Source organism: Dendropsophus ebraccatus, chromosome 5 (genome assembly GCF_027789765.1).
Source record: "Dendropsophus ebraccatus isolate aDenEbr1 chromosome 5, aDenEbr1.pat, whole genome shotgun sequence".
NCBI lineage: Eukaryota > Metazoa > Chordata > Amphibia > Anura > Hylidae > Dendropsophus > Dendropsophus ebraccatus.
In genome coordinates this window covers 116,408,821-116,434,656 of record NC_091458.1, presented here as the reverse complement: position 1 = coordinate 116,434,656, position 25,836 = coordinate 116,408,821, and the positions used below count along the sequence as shown (strand labels likewise).

The window sequence follows — 25,836 nt, the reverse complement described above, 5'->3', positions numbered from 1 at the left end:
GATAGCAGATGGTCAAAGTGCAGGGTAAAAACAAACTATGGCCGTTTCACTGTAAATCACAACTTTAATGGTTAATCATGAAATACCATAGCTTGAGGAGAACCGCTACAGTATTGTGAAGAAACTGCAATGTGTGAACACAGCCTAAGGCTATGTTCACACAACGTGTGAGACCGGCCGTTCCGTGACCCCGGCCTGGTCACGGAACGGCCGGTCTCTGCCCGGATCATCCCGGCCGGTACTTAAGTACCGGCTGGATGACCTTTCTGGCCGCAGTGTTCTGATGCGTACGCATCAGCGCGCACCTGCGCCAGAAATTCACACAGCACACAATGAAGCAAGTGGCTGAAGCCGCTCGCTTCATTGTGTGAACTGACAGGTATTTTTGCGGCCGCAGAAAACTGACATGTCAGTTATTTGCGGGTCCGCATGGGATCCCGGTCGGAGCATTTAGGATGTGTATACGCTCTGGCCAGGATCCCATTTAAGGAGAGACATTGTTCCACCCCACACAAAGTACGGCCGTTGATGCCGATGGCAACATAGCCTAAATGTTCATTCACACAACTAATTAGCAGCACATTGAATTCAGCTATATCTAACTGCCCCAATCTGAACAATCTTATCCTGGAGAATGCTACTAGCAACACTAAGGCTACACCCAGTATAGTACTATGGTCTTCTGTGTCTGTGAAAATTGTAGTAAAAATACATTCGCTCTCTATACATTTGCAATAATAAGATTGTTTTTTTTTATAATTTTATAGCCTGAATACACATAAGTAGAAGACCAAATGACAATAAGAAATTTGTTGTATGAAAGGATAACCATAATGCGCCAATAGGCTGTCTCTTGAGAACATGCATTGTTTAATATTGCTTTAAAAAATACTGTCAAAATTTCGGCTTACCTGGAATAAACTTCCACATGTTGAACTGTCATTGATTGAAAAAACAAATTTCAAGAACGGTACAGTGCCAGATAAATCCACTGTACCTTGACAACTCGGGTTCGTTAAAATATCATTCATAAAAAGTTGACTTTCATTATAACCAGAATAGTAAATTGGGCACAGGTAAATGTAGAGACTGATCTGCTGAGGACCGCATGTCACTAAGATGTCATTATAGTCTGCAAGAAAATGTTAAACAAATTGATTAGAAATGTTTACATAACAATAATAATAATAATATACTTTCTTTCAACCACTACATAAACCTAAACATATGGCATATTACTTATGACCCTATTTGAGGTAAGCTCACAAAGACAAGCACTTTGCAAATACAGTAGAAGCCCAGTAGACGCCAATATCCCTTCTTCTTCCTATGGAAGAGAACTGTTTTTTAGACGGCTCTCTATTCTGGCTCAGGTACTTTTTACAATTTGTAAGGCTGTGTTCACACATGCATTTTCATTACCTTACTGCATCTTACCACATAAATTGCAGTAATTATTTAATTGCAGAACTGCATAATTTCATTGTAGTAATTAATAATTTCATTGCCGTCCAACTGTTCTTCATTGTGTTAACACAATAAAACTCCAACATCTGAGAAAATACTTTTAGGGTGCCTTCACACCTACCGGATCCACAGCGGATCTCACTTCTGCGGATTCGAAGCGAGAACCACTGCAGATCCAGTACCATTCATCCTTATGATAGCACATATTCGCAGCGGGATTAACATCCCGCTGTGAATATGTGCTTTAACCCCCCCGCCGCCGCATCCCCATTCCCGGCCGCATCCGAGCAGGTACTTTATGCTCTCGGTGGTGGGCTGCAGGATGCGGCCGGGGATAGGGGATGCGGGCTGCTGGATGCGGCCGGGGATGGGGGGATGCGGCCGGGGATGGGGATGCGGCGGCGGGGCTGCAGACAGCGAGGGGTTAAAGCACATATTCACAGCGGGATGTTAATCCCGCAGCGAATATGTGCTATCATAGGGGTGAATGGTACCGGATCAGCAGCGGTTCTCGCTTCAAATCCGCAGAAGTGAGATCCGCTGTGGATCCGGTAGGTGTGAAGGCCCCCTTAGAGAGGTTCCCCTTTAAAATTATTCAATAATCAAAAACTGGGTGTTTGAAGAGGCTCATACATTACCTGCCTCATAGCAACGCGCTGATTGGCTTTGCGCAATCAGTGACCTGGGAGCCGGAGATGCAAGCTGGAGTGTGGGCAGGTAATGTATGAGCTTCTATAAAAACAGTGGGGCAGTGAGGCTACATTATTAAAAGGCGTCATGTCACATGTGGCTTGCCTGGATCCCCCAATCAGCTGAGTAATGCACCATCTCTGACCAGCCAGAAGCAGGTGCAAAGCTTCACTGATTGTGCAAAATTCTGCAGTCATATTAGGACTATGTTCACACAGTACTTCAGTACTGCAGCGTCTTCACAAAAATAAAGCAGTTACACAAATAAATTATGCTAAATTTCACATTTTCGCACTGCCAATCCCACCTGGACAAAACACGAGGTATAAACAATATATCCAATGTTAAATAGCATTGGATGAAGTCCTTATTGTGGGCTCAACCAAAAAGATTAAAGATGCTTGATCATAATATGTGCGTGGAAATGAAATAAAAAAAATTTCAAAAAGTTTTTTTACTTTATGACAATATCAGCGTTATAGGTAAAGAATACAGCATGCTGTGTGGTGTTACAGGTAGAGAACACAGCGTGCTGTGTGGTGTTACAAGTAGAGAATACAGTGTGCTGTGTGGTGTTACAGGTAGAGAATACAGTGTGCTGTGTGGTGTTACAGGTAGAGAATATAGCGTGCTGTGTGGTGTTACAGGTAGAGAATACAGCATGCTGTGTGGTGTTACAGATAGAGAATACAGGGTACTGTGTGGTGTTACAGGCAGAGAATACAGCGTGCCGTGTGGTGTTACAGGTAGAGAATACAGTGTGCTGTGTAGTGTCACAGGTAGAGAATACAGTGCTGTGTGGTGTTACAGGTAGAGAATACAGTGTGCTGTGTGGTGTTACAGGTAGAGAACACAGCGTGCTGTGTGGTGTTACAAGTAGAGAATACAGTGTGCTGTGTGGTGTTACAGGTAGAGAATACAGTGTGCTGTGTGGCATTACAGGTAGAGAATACAGCGTGCTGTGTGGTGTTACAGGTAGAGAATACAGCATGCTGTGTGGTGTTACAGGTAGAGAATACAGCGTGCTGTGTGGTGTTACAGGTAGAGAATACAGCGTGCTGTGTGGTGTTACAGGTAGAGAATACAGTGTGCTGTGTGGTGTTACAGGTTGAGAATACAGCATGCTGTGTGGTGTTACAGGTAGAGAATACAGTGTGCTGTGTAGTGTTATAGGTAGAGAATACAGTGTGCTGTATGGTGTTACAGGTAGAGAATACAGTGTGCTGTGTGGTGTTACAGGTAGAGAATACAGTGTGCTGTGTGGTGTTACAGGTAGAGAATACAGCGTGCTGTGTGGTGTTAAAGGTATAGAATACATCATGCTGTGTGGTGTTACAGGTAGAGAATACAGTGTGCTGTGTGGTGTTACAGGTAGACAATACAATGTACTGTGTGGTGTTACAGGTAGAGAATACAGCTTAGTTCCATTGAAGGGAGCTGAATTGTAATACCACACACAACCTGAAGAAAGATTTGGTGCTGTTTATTAAAGAAAGTAACTATGCTTTTGTAATCCTGAATAATCCTTATATATACTGATCATACAATTCCTTGTAATGTTTGTTTTATAATTATTTGGTGCACTTGAAACTAATGATCTATTTGGAACAAACATTGTGAGTAATAGAAAGGCACTTCTGTTTTTTTTCTGCCTGAGTGTCAGATACTTCACACTATACTGTACTGCAGACTACAGCTATCACTAATTGGCTCATTAGTTCATTATATATATATATATATATATATATATATATATATATATATATATATAGTTACTAATAGTGAATGCTAAATATGATTCTGGGAATGTCTGTCCTTTTACCAGTTCTTACAAATACCGCTGAGTATTAAATTGTGTAACTGTAAAAAAAAAAAAAAAAAGGTGGAAAATATTAATTGTTGAAAGTAAAAACTACATATTTGCTTTGATGACCACATGTCAAAATTGTTAAATATATTAGTTAGAAAACAATTATCATGCCAGTGAAAACAATTATATACCTACTGGATAAAAAAAAGATAATAATAATAATAATAATAATAATAATAATAATCTAGGTTACCACAGTAAAATGAAAGCTAAATATGATTGTGATTTCGAGTGAAAATAAAAGAATGTGATGACATTTATTATTATTGAACGATTGCAATGAAAAAAAAATAATCTGCAGTATATGGTAGGACAATCCCTAATAGACGTGAAGGGAGTGCATTATTATATTGAAAATACAGCTGTAATAAAATTATGTTTGAATTTTTTCTTTGTTGTCTTCTTTTTTGACAGATGTCATTTTGAAGCGAATATGTGGGAGTATTGTGCAAACTGAGGTGGTCATTTGCATTATACAGCTATATTTTCATCTTAAAATGATGGCCGTTAAAAAAAATATGTTGCATGTGCATAGCCTAAAAGAGGGTTAAAAACTTCCTGGAGAATACATCTGTTGGTTAATATACAAAAACCATTTACTTGCTTCCATACACTTCGACCACTTATCCGATAGGCAATTAGCGTTTATCAATCTACTCCTACTGAACGAAATACACATATTTAATTGCCTTCAATGTCACACAATATACAAAGGTTATTAAAATTCACAGCTTACAGCCCATTATGATGACATTTGAAGACTCATCACTTTACCTGGTTTATACACTATTAGGAGTCTGTAAATGAGGATAACAGCATTTCTTTGCGCTCATTTGCATACTATATTTCGGCTTGAATATTTATTTCTTTAAAGCAGTTAAACTTTGATTTATTTTACAGTACCTGGTGCTCGGAGAGTGTTACCACAGTCATTAACAGTAATGCATTGATGTCCGTGAATAAGAATACACAGCACAATATAAAAAAAGTTCTGCTTTGATCCTTTCGTGGATGAGAAAGCCTTAAATTAGATAACAAATATGTTAGTTTAGTTATATACACATTTTTTTTAGTTAGTTCAGTATTGTATGTTCAGAAAATATACTTAGGTACTCTACCTGCATATAAACTTTGAAGTGATACTGCCCCTGTTGGCAAATGTGACATTTGCGGAAGCAGCAGCCACAGCACTACTGCACATTACAAAATGTGTGTGTGTGGGGGGGGGGGGGCACCAGGGCCGGCCTTAGGGTAAATGGTGCCCTGTGCAAAACCCCACCCCCTTCAGCTTCCCACCCCTCCAGACAACATCAAACACCCCCGTTCCATACACACAACTATCCCCCAGCCATTCACACAACTACCCCACCAGCCATACACAAAACTACCCCCCAGCTATACAATTATCCACCATCAGGAAAGTGGAGGAGAGAAACTAAGCACTGTGGGAAGAGGACGGCTAGGGGCACACCGGCAGACAGCTGCACACCTAACCTAGAAAAAGAAGTTAGATGTGCTGTCTGTCTGCCGGAGCACTCTGAACAAACCACCATGGGAGAAGGGTGGGCGACCAGCTGGAGGGGGGCTTCCCCGAAGCGCCACCCTAGCTGGCTGGTAGTGAGGCACCCTGTGCAAGCACACAGGTCGCACACTTCACAGGCCGGCCTAGGGACAATATCACTTTAATTATTAAATTCTCTTTATACAAAAATAACAGATACCTGACGCTTTAAAGGGGTACTTCCTGTTTATTTAATACATTGAATTAATAAAGTTATATTACTTTGCAAGATAACTTTATTTTAAAAAGTATAGTTTTTTTTTTTTTTTTTTTTAATACCTATACACTTGCATATAGTCAGATCCTCCACTCCAAAACTCTGGGTATATTCAGGCGCAGATCCAAGATAGGCAAGATAAAAGTAGATAGAACTATAAAAATGTATTAAAACAATGATTTATTAAAACAAAAATAAATAATTAAATAAATAATAATTATTTTTAATAATAAATAAATTTTTATAGTTCTATCTACTTTTATCTTGCCTATCTTGGATCTGCGCCTGAATATACCCAGAGTTTTGGAGTGGAGGATCTGACTATTTGCTTACCGGTTTGGTCTCTGGGAGTGGCTGCGGTCCACACACATGCGTTACTGAGTGTTGTGCTTTCCATATGCACAACCATTACAGGTGAGAGTCTCCAATTACTCGCCTGTTTTTTTGCACATTTGCCATCAGACTTCACACTATGGAGCGCTGTCCACACTTCTCTTTTCTATACACTTGCATGGACTGGCAGCAGTAAGGAGAGGAAAGACTCCTTCTGCTGCCAACAAATTTTTACTCATGCAGTTCCTGATCCCCTGCTCTGTTCTTCAGCTGCCACACAGTGCTAGAACAGTGCTGTGTCCCATTCTCCCCGTGAACTGTATGTTGTTATATACAGTACATGGGGGGGGGGGCTTCCTGACACAATCTCTGTGTCCGGCAGCCTCTGCACATTAATCGGTGACTGCTTGGCATGTGTTATGTGCAGGAAGAAGGGAGCCTGAGAAACTTGGGGGGGGGGGCTAGTTCACCTACTGAAGATGATCCCCACTGTTCCTGAAAGGTAAATCAAGGCTTCTCTATTATCTATTACAACCCATAAAGCTTAGGGCAGCTGCAAATCATGTAAACACCAGTGCACCTACTGCTGTTTGTGTAATCGTCCCCACCTTTAGCTTCTCAGAAGCAGCAATAGCAGCAGTTTAGTGTCTAGTTAACCCCTTCCTTATTGTGATCCGTGGTGAGTTGAATAACTAGTGTAGGACATCTAAAAGTCAAATTAAAGTGCTGAATCTTAAGGAGCTTTGGAAGCAGAACAGAGCAACTTATGTCCATTTAACAACTGTGTTCTTAAGAAAAACTCAATGTTTTTCTTAAGGAAAGTCTTTTTTAAGAAGAAAATGCAGCTCTGTTTCTTAATATTCAGTATTTCATTGAAGCTAATATATTCAAAAATGAATAGTATACGATCCCAGTACTAAATATATTCCTTTTATATGCCAACAATTTTGAATATACGTTCATATTTTCTTTTAGGCGCAGAACTCTGATCTTTGTATCAGTTTATTATTATAGAGAACTGCATCAAGTGCTTGAGCAAAAGAGAGATAAATCACACCAACTGCATTTCCAAGATCAAGGTTAAAAGTTATATCCTCATAAAAACTAATCAATTTATTTTGGCATAACAGGTCCCTTAGGAACCTAAGCGGACACACTGGTAACAGTTTATTTTTAGTAGTATATAAATGTGAATGTTTTCAACCTCTTGGAACATGAGCAATCAAAGTAGCTGAAATGGATAGTATTGTATTAATAACCTCCCCTTCCTACACGCTCTTTATCAGGTCATTTTTAGGCTTGCATCAATAGTTGTCAAAAATAGAAGTGCATTGTGTTATTATGCAATTAGCTTTTCGAATAGTGTTATTATTTTGTGGTTCCAAAGGGTATAACAAGGATAAGACTATACTGGAAAAGGACATGGGGTTCTTAAAGGGTTAATTTTTATTTATTTATTTTATTTTCGTTTTTTTAAATTGTAAATTACTTCTATAAAAAAAAAGTCTTCCCGTACTTATCAACTGCTGTATGTTCTGCAGGAAGTGTTATATTCTTTCCAGTCTGAGGCAGTGCTCTCTGCTGCCACCTCTGTCCATGACAGGAACTCTCCAAAGTAGAAAAATGTTTCTTTTTTGGATTGCTGCTATGCTGGACAGTTCTTGACACAAATAGAGGTGGCAGCAGAAAGCACTGTGTCAGACTGAAAATAATACACCAAATTCTGCAGGACATACAGCAGCTAATAAGTACTGAAAGATTTTTTTTAATAGAAGAATATAATAGAAGAATATAATTTACATATCTGTGTAACTTTCTGACAATAATATATTATATAAAAAAAAAAAAGTTTTAAAGTTTTCAATATCTTTCTGTTTTGTTCTAACGCACCCCCGAGACATGGACATAATAAAACTACATCCAACCATGCCTCCAAATGCACAAACAATTATATATAATGACCTATAATGTGTGTACAATATCCTGAGTCATTGTAAAACAACTATTGTGTATATGTCTGCTCTTTTCTTTCCATAATTCAACTAACTTTCAACAACAGAGTGAAGCTCAGAAAGGTAAGTATAAAATTACTAGGGCTTTGCTAGAGATACTTGAAACCCAATGTCAAATCATAAAAAATATATATAAAAAGTCTAAAGCATCATTTATCTGTAGGTTTTAGGCAATACTGGAAACGATATTTTGGCTAGTAAATGCAAAATGTTGTAATATGACTCTCAGAAGTACAATCCAGGTTCATGTTCTGTTACTATTGTTATTAAATGATTTATCAAGGCCTAAATACTTTGTAAAGACATCTGGCATTATATCCTGCTGATCTTCCCATTACAGTTTACAAAAAATGATCCCCAGATAGGTCATTATTATGTCTGAAGCCTGTTTTACTGAGTTTCTTCTTGGATTATCTTATTGCAGTATTTGTAAATCTGTACAACATGTCTTCATGTAGTTACATTCACTGTTTTTATACAATGCAAAGTAATTATCATTGTGGGGTTGAAGGTAATTCTGTAAAATAAAATCCCGCACAATAGTATGCATACTGTGTACAGTAAGGGGCATTAAAATGCAGAATTGGTAAAACTGACCATGTTTTTAGATTCAAGCTGGCTTCACTCAGTAAAATAAAATAAATATATTTTCCATATACAAATATACATTTCTACTGCAGGCACAAAATTAAAAAATAAGTATTTGTGACAAAACAAACACAGCAGAGACATAAATGACCATTTGTTGTTTGTTTGTTTTTTTAAAAGTAATATGATGACTACTTACCATGTCTGTTAAAAAGCGCTTCTGCCTTTCCGGCAATGATAAGTTTATGTTTCAAGTCAACTTATAACGTATATGCTATGTTTCCTACAGTGTGGACTTTATATACACATACATTGGGGACTTGCATGCATCATACTTGACAACCAATACGCTCTACACTAATAAACCACATTGTTATGTGAAAAAAGGAAAGGTGAGAATGAAGTCATTGTATAAGTGTAACAATAATTGTGACAAAAAGATCAGTCATATGAATAGAAACAAAATGTACATACGCTTCCTGACCCAGTAACCTGAGAGAAGGGTTTAAACAAGTAAATTCACTTTATTATCCATGACGGGCAGGATGCAATAGATACTGTTTTCATAGCTCATAGTAAGGCATTTTCAGAAAAGAAGTATACAAAATAACCTACGTAAACTGGAGCAGTTCTCTTTTCCTCTAAATATAATGTTTCATGAAATGTTTAGGGATACCCACTTCAGATCCAGGGTATTTAGGGTCATTAAACCAGACACAGTTTGGTTGTTGTTTTTAGTAGTACTGTATGTGTTTTTTTTTTTTTTGTGTGTTTTTTTTTGGGGGGGGGGGATAAGGTATTCCTGTGTATAATATGGGACAGTTTAAAACATCCGGCGTGTTAATAGTGCTGCCGGATTGATGGATCGCTGTCCGGCCTTGATGTCTAATGTAAAAAAAAGGATAGGACAACTGATGCATTTCTGCTATCAGTTTTGCCATCAGTTGTCACAAAAGAAAGACGCCGTACCACCAGATATATGTAAACCTGGCCTTAGAGTTTAGTCTAAAAAACGTTTTAAACATACTGTAGGGGGAGATTTATCAAACATGGTGTAAAGTGAAACTGGCTCAGTCGCCCCTAGCAACCAATCAGATTCCTCTTTTTATTCCTTACAGACTCTTTGGAAAATGAAAGGTGGAATCTGATTGGTTGCTAGCGACAACTGAGCCAGTTTCACTTTACACCATGTTTGATAAATCTCCCCCATATTTTTTTTTTTGACCACACAGTTTAACATTTGGCAAGAGGCAAAGTGTTGCAACAAGGCACCACATTTAGATACCCTTTTGCCTAATATCACCATTATATCTTATTCATAGGCTGGAAACTTGGTGCACCTCAGTGTTTTTAGACTCTCTGTAGCTTCTTTGTCCTTGTCCATTTAGCTGGTCACAAACTTCTCTTTTCCTATGTACACTTTTTGCTCTCATACCTGTCTATGCCAGGTTACACAAAAGGAAGCCCCCCCTCATCCTGCACACTTGTACTGATACTTTATTGTTTCATCCTGTTGCAGTCGCTTCTGCAGGGGAATCTCAGTCTTAGCATTCACGCAGGGCATCCTGAGGCTGGCTTTCAGGGGCTTACCTTCACCCTACTGCCATTGCATCTGCAGCAAGGCCTTGTTACCGACACACAAAGCTGAGAGATTATTGCACTCCATGTGGCTCTATAATGCTCCACGTGGCTGATATAATGCTCCACTTTCTGCTACCAGAGTCGGTAATTTATTAGTCAATGCACCTCTTGTTCTTTCTTACAGTAGGATTCTCTTTGTTGCTCATACTTCAACTAAAATTTCTTATATAACTCTGATAAAATAAAATCTGAGATTGCTATGAACAGTAAATAGATTGAGCGTGATAAAACTCCTCCAAACTGTTTGAATGCCTATTGACCAAAGGCTGTAATAATTGTTGACAACAGAGAATCACAGAATTGGCACCATCAGTTACAGGTGGTGTCACTGAGGAGGGGCTTAGTGTCCACTGAACCCCCTCTCCCTGCCTTATCCCAGGTGGAGAGTGGATAACAGAGAGGGGGCCCGACAGGACGCCAAGCCCAACCTTGGTGACACGGTCTGCAACTGCCGGTGCCAATAAAAGCACACAGGAAAACAACCAATCACAGCTCAGCTTTTATTTCTCTTATAGGTTAAGGAGACCTTATGGGCCCCTCAAGCTCCAGATTCCCTCTGCACTACCTATAGTTAGGCACCGGCTCAGGTTGTACACCTTTTGCCATGGTATTCAATTTTTCAAATGAAGTAGAATTAAAAAGAAAAATGTAAGAAATTGACCAAGGACATGTGACAGTAAAAGCATTTTCCTGACCCTAACAAACATATAGAGTATATGGAGTATGTCAGTTGTCCAACAATGAAGTAGGTTAGGAACCTTGCGGGACCTTCACACATAGCTGGAACCACATCTTTGTGAAAATTATAAAGTAAAGCAATTCTATAGCAATTATGTTGCCTATTCCCTTATGCTTCTAAGAGATGTAACTGTTGCTAACATTTGTCACATGGGTATCTTGAGCTTAGTGAATACAGTATAACTTGACAGAAATGGCAAGAAGAAGCAATCAGAGACTAAGATAATGACATCCGCCCTGTAAAACCACACCATTGAGCAGAATAAGCAATAGATTGAATAGACTTACTATCCCTAGGGTAAATGTTCTGCAGTGAAACTCAATACATCCTTTGCACTTGGTTAGTTGTTCCCTTGATTAAAAACTAAATTGGGAACCTTTTTATTTTAATTGTATAGTAAATTATCTTTCTTATACTATTCCTGTGAGAAAGCTGTACCCATTATGCCCCAATGCAATAATATAATACAGTATAATATACAATATCATCAAAGAATAATAGCTTCATAAATAAAAGAGAGGTTTGGCCCTAATAAACATAAGAGAATGAGGTATGGAGTGAACACAAGTGATACAGCATACTTAGGAGCTAGCCTTGCAAAACGTATAAATAAGAGTAACTAAGCAAAAACTATACAAACCAAATGGCCCATTTTCACGCTTTTCTTGTTCGGTTAAAATACATTTTAAATATTTCATAGCAAAATACATTCATGTTATTTTACAGTTGTACTATTGTAATCAGATGGCCCTTTTTTCACTATAAAACAGATTGTGTTAAATGTTAAAGGAGAAGTCTGGCAAAATTCATAATAACAGGGCCAGCAGGGGTTGGGGGGAACCTGATAAACAATGTATACTTACTAGAGATGAGCGAACCGGGTTGGGGTTCGAGTCAATCCGAACTCAAACGTTTGGTATTTGATTAGCGGGGGCTGCTGAACTTGGATAAAGCTCTAAGGTTGTCTGGAAAACATGGATACAGCCAATGACTATATCCATGATTTCCACACAGCCTTAGGGCTTTATCCAAGTTCAGCAGCTGCCGCTAATCAAATGCCGAAAGTTCGGGTTCGGAACGACTTAAGTATGCTCAAGGTTCGCTCATCTCTAATACTTACCAGTCCCAGTGCCCTTGCAGCGCCGCGTCATGGAGCTCCTGGACCTTGCCAGATGTTATTATCTCTCCATTTCTTATTACATTACAACACAGCAGGAAAGGGTGTTGTTGTTGTAAGGGGGCGCAAGTGACCCTTAATTCTTTCTGAAATTCCTGTGTGTTACATGTAGATTTTACAGCTGATTTTAATGTACATTTTAGCAGTGGAGTTAACTCTATGGTGAGAATCTATGCTGTGAATAGATTATTTCAGAGTTCAGTCTCTAGTTTTGTGTTGTACTACCAATGATGCCAAATGCCTTTCCAAATTAGGGGTTATCCAGCGCTACAAAAACATGGACTCTTTCTTCCACAGACAGTCCCTCTCGTCTCCACTCCAGGTGTGGTTTACAATTACAGTAAGTTCCATTCACCTCAGTGGAACTGAGTTACAAAACCTCGCCCAAACTGGAGACAAGAGTGGGGCTCTCTCTGAAATAAAGTGGTCATGTTTTTGTAGCGCTGGATAACCTCTTTAAGTTCAGGTATTTTATCCACACCAACTGCATACCACATAAAGTTGCAGAGTGAGACCACCAGGTGCTAAAGTCAATTATTTATTGCTTCACCCACCGCAGAGTTCTAATTTGTCTCTGGAAATGAATTCTGGCCAACAACTGTGCATCAGGTGACCTCAACCCCATTGAAAACCTTTGGGATAAATTCAAAGGCCTATTGTAGGCTAGACTATCTTAGGGCCCCTGTACACTTTATTCTGATGTTGGCAAAACACGCTGCTGATGGCCTCCCTTGCCACCCCACAGAAAACACATCAATGTTCTGTACAGGAGCTATAAACACAAAATGATAAATATTTGATCCAGGCTACATGCACAGTGCTTTAAGTTATTATCTTACATAGCTGTACATACTCCTCTCTTTACAAGTTTCTGTCTCAGCTTACAGAGAGAGGAGTAGGTTTGGTTCATAGTCTGCTGAAAATGCGTTAAAAAAGAGGAATATTCACATGCTTTTTTAGGGCCATATTAGATGGCCCAATGACTCCTGCAAGCAAGAGCTGATCAGCTAGATCGGTGCTCGCTTACCAAGCCTATTACATGGCTCTATAATCACATAACAAGGGCTGCACAAACACTGTTAGCAATGTCCAGCAGCCCTTAAACTGTATACATTACCTCTCCACACTCTGGGTGTTCTTCTGCCCTCTGCTCACTTACCAAAGCCACTACTGTAGCTTCAGAGCGGGTCCCTGAACTGGTAGGCTGCTCAGCTAATAACTGGACGATATAGGATTGGCAGTCAGTTCAGAGACCCGCTCTGAAACTACAGTGACGGGTCCGCCTGGGAAGCGAGCAGAAGGCAGAAGAACACCAGGAACGTGGAAAGGTAATATATACAGTTTAATAATTTTCTTCACACAGTCACCAGCTGTCGGCCATGCATCGCTATTACACATAGAGATGCGCACCTGGCGGCCAATGATTTTAGTTCAGGACCACCAGAGAACACAATCAGCTGATAAACATTGTCATTGGCTGATCTTTGTCTCTATGTAAGGAGCCATAATCAGCCGAATCAGCCTGATTTGGCCGATTATTACTCCGTACAATAGGGCCCTAAGGCTAGGTTCACACACAGTAAAATAAATACAAATTATGGCTGGGTTCACACACATTATATTTCAGTCAGGATTTTGGTCCTCATATTGCAACTAGAGATTAGCGAACCGGACGGGGTTCAAGTTCATATGAACCTGAACTCTCGGCTTCTGATTCCCGCTGTCTGCCCGCTCCGTGGAGAGGGTGGATACAGCCGAAGGACCGCCTGGAAAACTGGGCTACAGCCATAGCCTTAGGCTGTATCCCAGTTTTCTAGGCGGTACTCAGGCTGTATCCACCCTCTCCACGGAGCCGGCCGACAGCAGAGATCAGAAGCCGAGAGTTCAGGTTCATACGAACTTGAACCCCGTCTGGTTCGCTCATCTCTAATTGCAACCAAAACCAGGAGTGGATTGAAAACACAAAGGCTATGTTCACACAATGTTAAAATTGAGTGGATGGCTGTCATTTAATGTCAAATATTTGATGTTATTTTTAAACAACGGCTGTTATATTGAAATAATGTCAGTTATTTACTGTTATTTGGCTGCCATCCACTCAATTTCAACATTGTGTGAACATAGCCTTTCTGCATTTTCAATCCATTCCTGGTTGAGGTTGCAATATGAGGACCACAATACTGAGGAAATATACTGTGTGAACCCAGCCTATGGCTCTGTTCACACAATGTCAAAAATGGAGCAAAAACGCCCGATTTTGATATTTTAAATGACTGCCATTGCATTGTAGTTAATGGGAAGACGGACATCCAATGCACACAATGCATTGAAAAACAGACGTTTTTGCCACTGGCGTCAAAATAATGAACATGAACATTATTTTCGGACGTTTTTTTGCAAATGGCGGACGTTTTTTATTAGTTGGTCACACACAGTTCTTCTTTTATCACCGTTCTTTCTCCGTTTTTACTATTAAATTCAATGGATTTTTCAAATAAGCCACAACCAAAGGGCAATTAGTAACCCCCAACCTAAAATAATGTGCAAACACCCATCATTGCACTAAGGGGATGCCAGGCTTCGAAAAACGTCCGTTATTTTAGACTCAAAATAAAGGACATCATTTTAAACGGAGCTGAAAAAAACGTTGTGTGAACATAGCCTATGACTGTTATTTTGAGTGAAAATAAAGCGTGTGGGAACAAAGAAGAAAAAATTACCATATTCTGCAAAAGCAGGTGGTAAATAATGAGCGCGCTCATTATTTGGATGATCATAATGTATTACAGTCATTATTCTATACTATGTGTGCACTGCTGTCCAATTCCCCATTGACTTCAATAGAGCACATTACAATGAGGATGGGTTCACACACAGTATTTTTGCTCAGTATTTTGGTCCTTATATTGCAACCAAAACCAGGAGTGGATTGAAAACACAGAAAGGCTATGTTGAAATCTTGTGGATGTCTGTCATTTTATGAAAAATAATGGCCGTTATTTCATAACAACCGACAATGTTTTAAAATAACACCAATTATTTGCCAATAAATGGCGGCCATCCACTAAATTTCAACATTGTGTGAACATAACCTTTCTGTGTTTTTAATCCACTCCTGGTTTTGGTTGCAAAATTCTGACCAAAGTAGTAAGCAAAAATACTTTATGTGAACTTATGTGTTTTTTCTTTTATTTTACATTGTGTGCACATAGACTTGATCTTTATTATATTATGGCAAGTAATGCTGCATTTACACGGAACGATTATCGTTCGAATTTTCGCAATAACGATCGCATTTGAGCGATAATCGTTCCGTGTAAACACAGCAAACGATCAAGCGATGAGCGAAAAATCGTTCATTTTGATCTTTCAACATGTTCTCAAATCGTCGTTCATCGTTCGCTAAAAATTCGCAGATTGTTTAGTGTAAACAGTCTTTCAAAGATTCACCCTATGTAAAAGATGGGCTTAAGCAATCTTAAAAACGATCGCATTAACGATTTTTCTTACAAATTTTCTTACGATTTTTCTAACGATTTATTCGTCTAAACGCTTATCGTTATAAAATCCAAATTGTTGCCTCAAAATCGTTAACTGATCGATTGGGCAAATTATCGCTTCGTGTAAACGCAGCATAAGGCATTTCAATGAGGAGACTAAAAATTTACTAGAACATTTGGCTTGTGTTGGGACTATTTGGCTTTGATCAGCTTAGCTGTGAAATATGTTTTATAAGCAGCAAGTGCCTAATAACTGTACTGAAAATGCTTGATTAAATCATATTTATGCTAAATAGTTTATAAACTTCGGGTCATTGGAAAGGTGAAAAAGAGCAAAAAACTAGAGCACCCACTGCAAGCTGCATCTAATCTCTTAAAGAGATTAGTCTTAGATTATATCCTTCTGTACTTCAATCAAGTCTTATATTATAGAGGTATTGCTGACATAGATACAATCCTTATCAGAGTTTGTTAAATTGGGAAACTTTCTGAAACGCTGTTTGTTTCTTTTTTGTAAATAAGATTTTCTGGCCTCCTTAACCCCTAGACGACCCAGGGCGTATAGTTACGCCATGGAAGTCTGTCCCCAGACGACCCATGATGTAACCTTACGTCCTGGGTGTTTTTCCCGCTATGAAGCGCGCTCCGGAGCGGAGCGCGCTTCATAGCAGGTGGGGGCCGGCTGCAATCAGCAGCCGGGACCTCACCGGTAATGACACGCTGCAGCGATCGCGCTGCCGCGTGTCATTAACCCCTTAAACGCCGCGATCGCAGCGCGACCGCGGCGTTTAAGTGTAAGTGACAGGGGGAGTGCCCTGTCACTTACCGATCGGGACCCCCGCAGTGTGACTGCGGGGGTCCCGATCGTTGAAACGGACTGCCGGAGGTCTCTTACCTGCCTCCGTGCAGTCCAATCGGCGATCTGCTACACTGAGCCTGCCTATGGCATAGCATTCATCAGTGTAGAAATCTAAGTATTGTATGTGCAAGTCCCCCAAAGGGACTTCAAAAGTGTAAAAAAAAAAAAGTTCAAAACACTAACACACTACCCCAAAACCCCTCCCCCAATAAAAGTCTAAATCACCCCCCTTTCCCATTATATAAATAAAACATATAAAAATGAATAAATAGATAAACATATAATATACCGTAGCGTGCGTAATTGTCCGATCTATTAAAATATAACAAGCGTCATTGCGAGCGGTAAACGGCATACACGAAAAGAGGGGAAAAAGTGCGCAGATTACCGATTTTATGTTACATTATATATTAAAAAAAATCAATAAAAAGTGATCAAAACGTCCGATCTTCACAAATATGGTATTAATAAAAACTAGAGATCATGGTGGAAAAAAATGACACCCCATACAGCCCCGTAGGTGAAAAAATAAAACCGTTATAAGCGTCACAATAGGCCCATTTTATTAATATTTAATTGCCAAAAAAAAATGATTTCATAAAAAAAAATATATATAACATTAGAGAATCTGTGTAACCTGCATATGGTTGTGATTGGGCTGACCTATAGAATAATAGTGTCATGTCGCTGTTACCATATAGTGCATTACGTAGACACAGGAACCCCCCAAACGTTACCATATTGCATTCTTTCTTTTGATTTCACCTATTTATATCTTCATAAATAATATATTTGGAATTCCATCATACATGTTATGGTAGAATGAAAGACGCCATTACAAAGTACAACTATTCCTGTAAAAAACAAGCACTTACATGGCCTGTAGATAGAAAACTGAGAGTGCTAGAGCTCTTAGAAGGGGAGGAGGGAAAAACGAAAGCACTAAGATCAAAATTTGCGCGGTCCACTGGGTCATTTTGGGCCTGGTCCTCAAAGGGTTAAAGACACTTTCATTTAAACATAGTACAGCGGATGATAAATAAAAAATAAAAAAAAAGTCAAAAAGATCAAACAGCTTTATGTGATCTCTACATCTACTATGTACAGGAATGCATGGAGATACAGTAGATAAAAGGCAGAAAGCACAACAACCAGAGATTAATGAAATGCAGGTTTACTTAATATGTCATATAAAGCGGATAGTAAAGAAAAAAATTCTAATTAGACAAAAAATAAAGGAACTTAATAAATAAAAATATGTGATAATGTCACAGCTTATTTAATACAAAACAAACTCAATAAGCACATTCATTTAATACATGTGTCTTCTGTGAACTCTGAAGTTTACTCCGATTAAGCTGTATATATGAAAACTAATTATTAGTCATAGTTACAAAACCTTGTCTCTCATTGTCGATAAACCCATGTTTCATAATACCAGTCTCTAGATTTTTTTTTTTTTAACATATGTTACTATTGTTTTGCCTAAAATAACAATCAACCCATTATTAGGTAAGGTACAATAGTTATGAAAATAGACCAAAATGGGTCATGATTTAAAGAATATATCCTTTAAATCCTTTTAAACCTTTAAAAGGGTCAATCTGAAGCCAAAAATTTAGTAATCTGTAACTAAGTTTATGATGCCTTAAATAATAGTAGCATAAACTAGTTACAAAAATACCAAACAGAACAATGTATTACTTATATCATTCTGTCCAGCCGTTCTCCTAATATGCAGGAGAATGTACTTCATGCTGCGTCACTCCCTCCACCCTCTGGCTGTTGATTGACAGCTGTGTGCCTATACACAGTATGGATAAACAACTTAAATCAGTGGCTGGTGGGCAGAAGAAGCTGGTGCTCATCAATATCCAGGACTACTGAGCGCATACACACATAATGGAGAGGACTAGTTATTTTCCTTGTTATTCAGGAGGATATCTCTGAATCAGCTGCACAGAACAATGTGATAGCTTCTCTGTCACTAGTTTGTTACCCCCTAGATAGTGCAACATAACCCTACTGACAGTCACTTTAAGTTAATTTTCTGTTACTGATCCAGATTGTGTTTTTAATTTGTTGAGCTTCCAAGATTAAATCTGCCAGCATTCCTTGCTAACATCTACAAAATGATTTGTAGTCTGAGTGAGTTATTATAAATATTGAACACTGTGAAGCTGTTTGCTGTAGAAAAGAGTAATGTGCTACTGATGTACAGAAAACTGGCTAACCTAAAAGGGCATACCTGACAACAAGCTTGTCAATGGTTTTTAGAGCCTTGAGTGGATCCATGGACCGTAAACAGGCTACCACTTAGGAACAAGTTCAAGGGAATCTGTGAGCTGCAACCCCTGTTCCAAACTGCTGACACTGTTTGATAGCTGTCAGGTCAATGAGATGCATTGGTGCCTTTCATATAGTCAGCTGTGCTTTCATAATATAGAAAATGCTTTTATTCTTTTATACAAAGAGTCAAAGAAGCTTTCCCAAGCTCCTGAATACCTGAATACTGGAATGCCTCCTCTCTTCCCCACTCTCTCTGCTTGACTGACACTTGGAAGCTGAGTCCCAAGCAGGATCAGGTATAGGAGGGGAAATAAGGAGATTATACAGCTTGCTGCAGTTTTCTACTTTCTGGAAGCACAGATGGCTATGTGAAACAGGGCAAGGAGTTCTGGTGCCCTAGGCAAAGAAGACAAATCCCCCCCCCCCCCCCCAAAAAAAAAAAAAAATACATACAGTACATACATGCACTCACACACACACACACACACACACACACACACACACACACATATATATATATATATATATATATATATATATATACACATGCACCCTCACACATGCATACATACATGCACCCTCACTCACTCATACATGCACTCACACACACACACACACACACACACACACATATATATATATATATATATATATATATATATATACACATGCACCCTCACACATGCATACATACATGCACCCTCACTCACTCATACATGCACTCACACACACACACACACACACACACACATATATATATATGTATATATACACATGCACCCTCACACATGCATACATACATGCACCCTTACTCACACATACATGCACCTTCGCTCACACATACATACATACTGTACATACACCCTCACACACACGTACATGAACCCTCACTCATACATACATACATACATACATACATACATGCATGCACCCTCACTCACATATACATACATGCACACTCACTCACTCACTCACACATACATACATACATACATACTGTACATGCACCCTCACTCACTCATACATACAGACATACATACATGCACCCTCACTCACTCATACTTACATGCACCTTTACCAGGCCCGGACTGGTAATCTGGCAGGGCGGGCAAATGCCCGCTGGGCTGGCCAGATTACCAGTCCGTGGGCCGCCCGGGCTGGATAATGAAAAAAAAAAAAAAAAAAAGATCACCGCTGCGGCCCGCTCACCTCGGCCCGGCTTGCCCGCCCCTGCCCGCTACTGACGTGCTCCTCCAATCTAATCAACGTGGGGCCGATGCGGCCGGCCGCAGCGGCCCCTCGTTAGTTGAAGGAGCACGTCAGGAGCGGGCAGGGGCGGGCAAGCCGGGCCGAGGTGAGAGGGCTGTGGTGGCGGGAGGGGGCTGCGGTGGTGTGTCTCCGCCCCTCCTGATCCCCCCCAGGTGCCTAGGCCGCAGACGTGCCGCGCACGCAGGCACGTCTGCAGGCACCTACATCACCAGGCCCCCAGCGGCTGACGTCACTTCCCTGACGCGCCGCTGAGGACCTGGAGGACAGAGAGGAGAGGGGTCGCTGCCGCCGCCACCGCAAGATGAAACAGCAGCAGTGGACGTGGACCGAAGATCCAAGCTGAGGAAGAAGCTGCTGGGGAGCGAGGTGAGGTGAGAATGTTTTTTTTTTTCTTTAACCCCTTCACATGTGGCCACACAGCGGGAGGGGGGAGGCACGCAGAGGGGGCTATTCTATGGGGGTGTGTGTGCAAGGGGGCTATTCTATTGAGGGGGGGAGGGGGCTATTCTATTTAGGGGGGTGCAGGGGGGCTATTCTATTTAGGGGGGTGCAGGGGGGCTATTCTATTTAGGGGGGGAGGGGGGGCTATTCTATTTAGGGGGGGAGGGGGGGCTATTCTATTTAGGGGGGGAGGGGGGGCTATTCTATTTAGGGTGGTGCAGGGGGGCTATTCTATTTAGGGGGATGCAGGGGGGCTATTCTATTTAGGGTGGTGCAGGGGGGCTATTCTATTTAGGGGGATGCAGGGGGGCTATTCTATTTAGGGGGTGTGCAGGGGGGCTATTCTATTTAGGGTGGTGCAGGGGGGCTATTCTATTTAGGGGGATGCAGGGGGGCTATTCTATTTAGGGGGTGTGCAGGGGGGCTATTCTATTTAGGGGGTGTGCAGGGGGGCTATTCTATTTAGGGGGTGTGCAGGGGGTCTATTCTATTTAGGGGGTGTGCAGGGGGGCTATTCTATTTAGGGGGTGTGCAGGGGGTCTATTCTATTTAGGGGGTGTGCAGGGGGTCTATTCTATTTAGGGTGTGTGTGCAGGGTGTCTATTCTATTTAGGGGGTGTGTGCAGGGGGTCTATTCTATTTAGGGGGTGTGTGCAGGGGGTCTATTCTATTTAGGGGGTGTGTGCAGGGGGTCTATTCTATTTAGGGGGTGTGTGCAGGGGGTCTATTCTATTTAGGGTGTGTGTGCAGGGGGTCTATTCTATTTAGGGTGTGTGTGCAGGGGGTCTATTCTATTTAGGGTGTGTGTGCAGGGGGTCTATTCTATTTAGGGTGTGTGTGCAGGGGGTCTATTCTATTTAGGGGGTGTGTGCAGGGGGTCTATTCTATTTAGGGGGTGTGCAGGGGGTCTATTCTATTTAGGGTGTGTGTGCAGGGGGTCTATTCTATTTAGGGTGTGTGTGCAGGGGGTCTATTCTATTTAGGGTGTGTGTGCAGGGGGTCTATTCTATTTAGGGGGTGTGCAGGGGGTCTATTCTATTTAGGGGGTGTGCAGGGGGTCTATTCTATTTAGGGGGTGTGCAGGGGGTCTATTCTATTTAGGGTGTGTGCAGGGGGTCTATTCTATTTAGGGGGTGTGCAGGGGGTCTATTCTATTTAGGGGGTGTGCAGGGGGGCTATTCTATTTAGGGGGGGAGGGGGGGCTATTCTATTTAGGGTGGTGCAGGGGGGCTATTCTATTTAGGGGGATGCAGGGGGGCTATTCTATTTAGGGGGTGTGCAGGGGGGCTATTCTATTTAGGGGGTGTGCAGGGGGGCTATTCTATTTAGGGGGTGTGCAGGGGGTCTATTCTATTTAGGGGGGTGCTTGGGGGCTATTCTATTGAGGGGTGCGTGTGCAGGGGGCTATTCTATTGAGGGGGGTGCTTGGGGGCTATTCTATTGAGGGGTGCGTGTGCAGGGGGGCTATTCTATTTAGGGGGGTGCAGGGGGCTATTCTATTGAGGGGTGTGTGTGCAGGGGGCTATTCTATTGAGGGGGATGTGCAGGGGGGCTATTCTATTGAGGGGTGTGTGTGCAGGGGGGCTATTCTATTGAGGGGGGGTGCAGGGGGCTATTCTATTTAGGGGGTGCAGGGGGGCTATTCTATATGGGGGGGATGTGGGGGGCTATTCTATATGGGGGGATGTACAGCGGGGGGGGGCTATTCTATATGGGGGGGATGTACAGCGGGGGGGGGGGGGGGCTATTCTATATGGGGTTATGCAGGGGGAGCTATTCTATATGGGGGGATGTATAGATGAGGATGTTGCTGGAGCATGAAGCCTAAAATGTCTGTCTGACAGATCCCGTGGAGAGGAGTCATGGCCAGAGAAGCCTTCATGATGGCCGGAGCCAGATGGAGAAGAAAAGGAAAAGTGGACGTCTGGTCATGCAGAGAAGACGCCTACTGTGAGTGACAGGATGTAACTGCACTATAATCACTTATAATGTCTGCAAAACCTTTACACAGCTGGGATCTACCTCAGTATCAGGGGTGTCACACTCCGGCCCTCCAGGTGTTGCAAAACTACAATTCCCGTCATGCTTTAGCTGTCCAGGCATGATGGGGATTGTAGTTTTGTAACAGCTGGAGGGACGAAGTGTGACACCTGTGTTGTATGGTCACTGCTTTGGGAGAATATTGGTGTTTATATGATGGCTGTTATTTGGTGACAGTATAGTGGTATTATCCAGTCACTGTATGGTGAGAGTAGTGGGCATGGTGTGATGGTATAGTGGTATTATCCAGTCACCGTGGGCATGGTTTGATGGTATTACTCGTCCTGTGTTTTCTGGTATTATTGGTAATATTAGTGTTGTATATAGTGGATTGTATTCAGTCACAGTGTAGCGGTATTAGTCATTATGTGGTGATTATGGCCGTGCTCATGGTGTGGTGATATTATTTGTTACTTATATACTGGTAGTATAGGAAATATTGGTGGGTTTGCTTAGTAACAGTATGGCAGTAATGTGTACAGTATGGGGATAATATTTGCTTACTTATGTTAATACCTATGACAGTATTATCATGCACAGAAAATTCTTACCTATGTTACCCTTATATATCCTAAAATTTGTCCTGGGACCCTACTTATAGATAGATAGATAGATAGATAGATAGGAGATAGATAGATAGATAGATAGATAGATAGATAGATAGATAGATAGGAGATAGATAGAAAGATAGATAGATAGATAGGAGATGGATAGATAGATAGATAGATAGATAGATAGATAGATAGATAGATAGGAGATGGATAGATAGATAGATAGATAGATAGATAGATAGATAGGAGATAGATAGATAGATAGGAGATAGATAGATAGATAGATAGGAGATGGATAGATATCCAGTAGGAAATAGAAAGATAGATATCCAGTAGGAAATATCTATCTAGCACCTCATTACGTATCTTTGATTACACATGAGATCACAACCAGCAGACACATTTTAATAATTAAAACCTTACTACTTATACCGCCATTATATGGAGTGCAGATATAGTCAGGATAAAAGGGATTGAAAAAATATAGTAACTTTTGTCCAAAATCAGCACCACCCTGTCCTCAGACTGTGTATGGTTATTACAACTTGGCTCCATTCACTTCAATGGAACTGAGCTGCAATACCTCACACAAACTGAAGAAGAGTGTGGCGCTGTTTCTGGAAGAAGGTGGCCATGTTTTTCCCCTTTAAAGGAAAACTGTGAGGTCCATACCAGGTCTAGGGCTGTAAATCTCAGCTTACAGGTGTGAGGGAGATATCACTGACAGGACCTTTAGTCCAGTGTAAACTTATATAATTGTCCTTTTCATTTCCAACTAAAGTCCATCAGTCAGAGCAGGAAGGGACGGGGGCAGAAGGTGCTGCTGTGGCTCCACCGCTGTGACACTTCAGGGGTAATGAAAAGAATGGTTACAGAGGTTTACACTGGACTAAAGATCCAGTCCCTGACCTGTACGCTGGGTTTTACAGCCGTGTACCTGGTATAGATACCACAGGTTCCCTTTAAGGGCACGTTCATACCTAATCAAATGCGGATTTGATGCTTCTGATTTAATCAGTTGAAATAAATGCATAAATATGCCGCATCAAATCCGCAGCAGATTATGTTATAGGATTATTTTTAGGTGCTGATGGTGGAGTTCACATGCTTAAGGGAGTAGTGGGGACACAGCTAAATGAAGCAGAATTTGCTACAGCGCGTATTTTACACCGCTATCCATGATATATAGGGAAGGATATGGTATGTGGGCTGCTGGGGTTTGATTGCCAGGGCTGACTTTAAGTCCCAGTCCGGCCCTGACCTTTACTCATACATATATACATACATACATACATACATGCATGCACCCTCACTCACTCATACATACATACATACATGCACCCTCACTCACATATACATACATGCACACTCACTCACACATACATACATACATACATACATGCACCCTCACTCATACATACATACATGCACCCTCACTCACACATACATGCACATACACATATTCAGTTATACACTAACCTCTCTGATACTGGTCTCCTCACTGGCAGACATCCTTGCTGTGCAGGGTCAGGACCTCAGATAAGGACAGCCGTAATCAGGCAGTGGAGACAATTCTGCAAGGGCCTTCCTGTTGATGACGCTGTGTAGGCTTGTGCTGCATGTCCTCTCCTCCCCCATCCCCAGGACCCAACAGCCAGGGCAACCTCAGGGACAGCAGCAGCAGTGTAGGATACACACCACACAGTGTAAGTGATGTTGTGCATTTTCTACTGTTTGCTTTTCTACCACAAACCCTGCTATTGGGTTCAGACTTGTGGAGGCCCCTATGTGGTGGATAGAATAGCGCCCCCCTGTAATTCACCGCCAGATAGCGCCCTAGGCCATCACTTACCCCTGCCTACTCTTTGTCCAGGCCCTGACATGAAAGGTAATAAGGATGTCCTTTACTTAACAGCTACAGTATGAAATGGTGGCATCAATATGGAAATTGAATTGCAGTGACAGATTCCTTCTAAGCTACCTATATGATTTTATAATATAAAGTATAAAATAATACAGAAATACTGTCACAGTGGCTGAATGAGGGGGCAATAAAGGGGGGGGATGTTTTTTTAATCACTAGGTGTCAGAAAGTTCCAGATACAGATTTAAAAATTCTATTTCAGTGACTTCAGTTTAAAAAAATGTGAGCCTTTTGTATTTATCAGCTGCTGTATGCCCTACAGGAAGTGAATTTTTTTTTTTTCAGTCTGACATGGTGCTCTCTTCTGCCACTGCTGTCTGTGATAGGAACTGTCCAGAGCAGCAGCTCCATAGAAACATTTCCTGCTTTGGACAATCGATCCGAACCCGAACGTTCGGTATTTGATTAGCGGTGACTGCAGAACTTGGATAAAGCTGTAAGGTTGTCTGGAAAACATGGATACAGCCAATGACTATATCCATGATTTCCACATAGCCTTAGGGCTTTATCCATGTTCAGCAGCCACCGCTAATCAAATCCTGAAAGTTCGGGTTCGGATCGACTCGAGCATGCTCGAGGTTCGCTCATCTCTACTCCTAAATGCAGGGGAGTGCCGGAACATAATAAAGAATGTATATTTACCTGTCCCCATGGCCCCGCAGTGCTCT

General features: G+C 41.2%; 1 protein-coding gene across 1 annotated transcript in view; it reads right to left on the bottom strand.

Moving 5' to 3' along the window:
• Positions 1-24,756, bottom strand: part of LOC138794186 (zona pellucida-like domain-containing protein 1) — a 40,006-nt gene extending 15,250 nt beyond the window's left edge. The window contains exons 1-3 of the mRNA XM_069972960.1: positions 24,724-24,756; positions 4,931-5,048; positions 912-1,132 (exon numbers count right to left, since the gene is read on the bottom strand). Coding sequence (XP_069829061.1) covers positions 912-1,132; positions 4,931-5,048; positions 24,724-24,756 — 372 coding nt within the window. The remainder of the gene's footprint in view (positions 1-911; positions 1,133-4,930; positions 5,049-24,723) is intronic.
• Between the last annotated feature and the right edge of the window lie 1,080 nt (positions 24,757-25,836).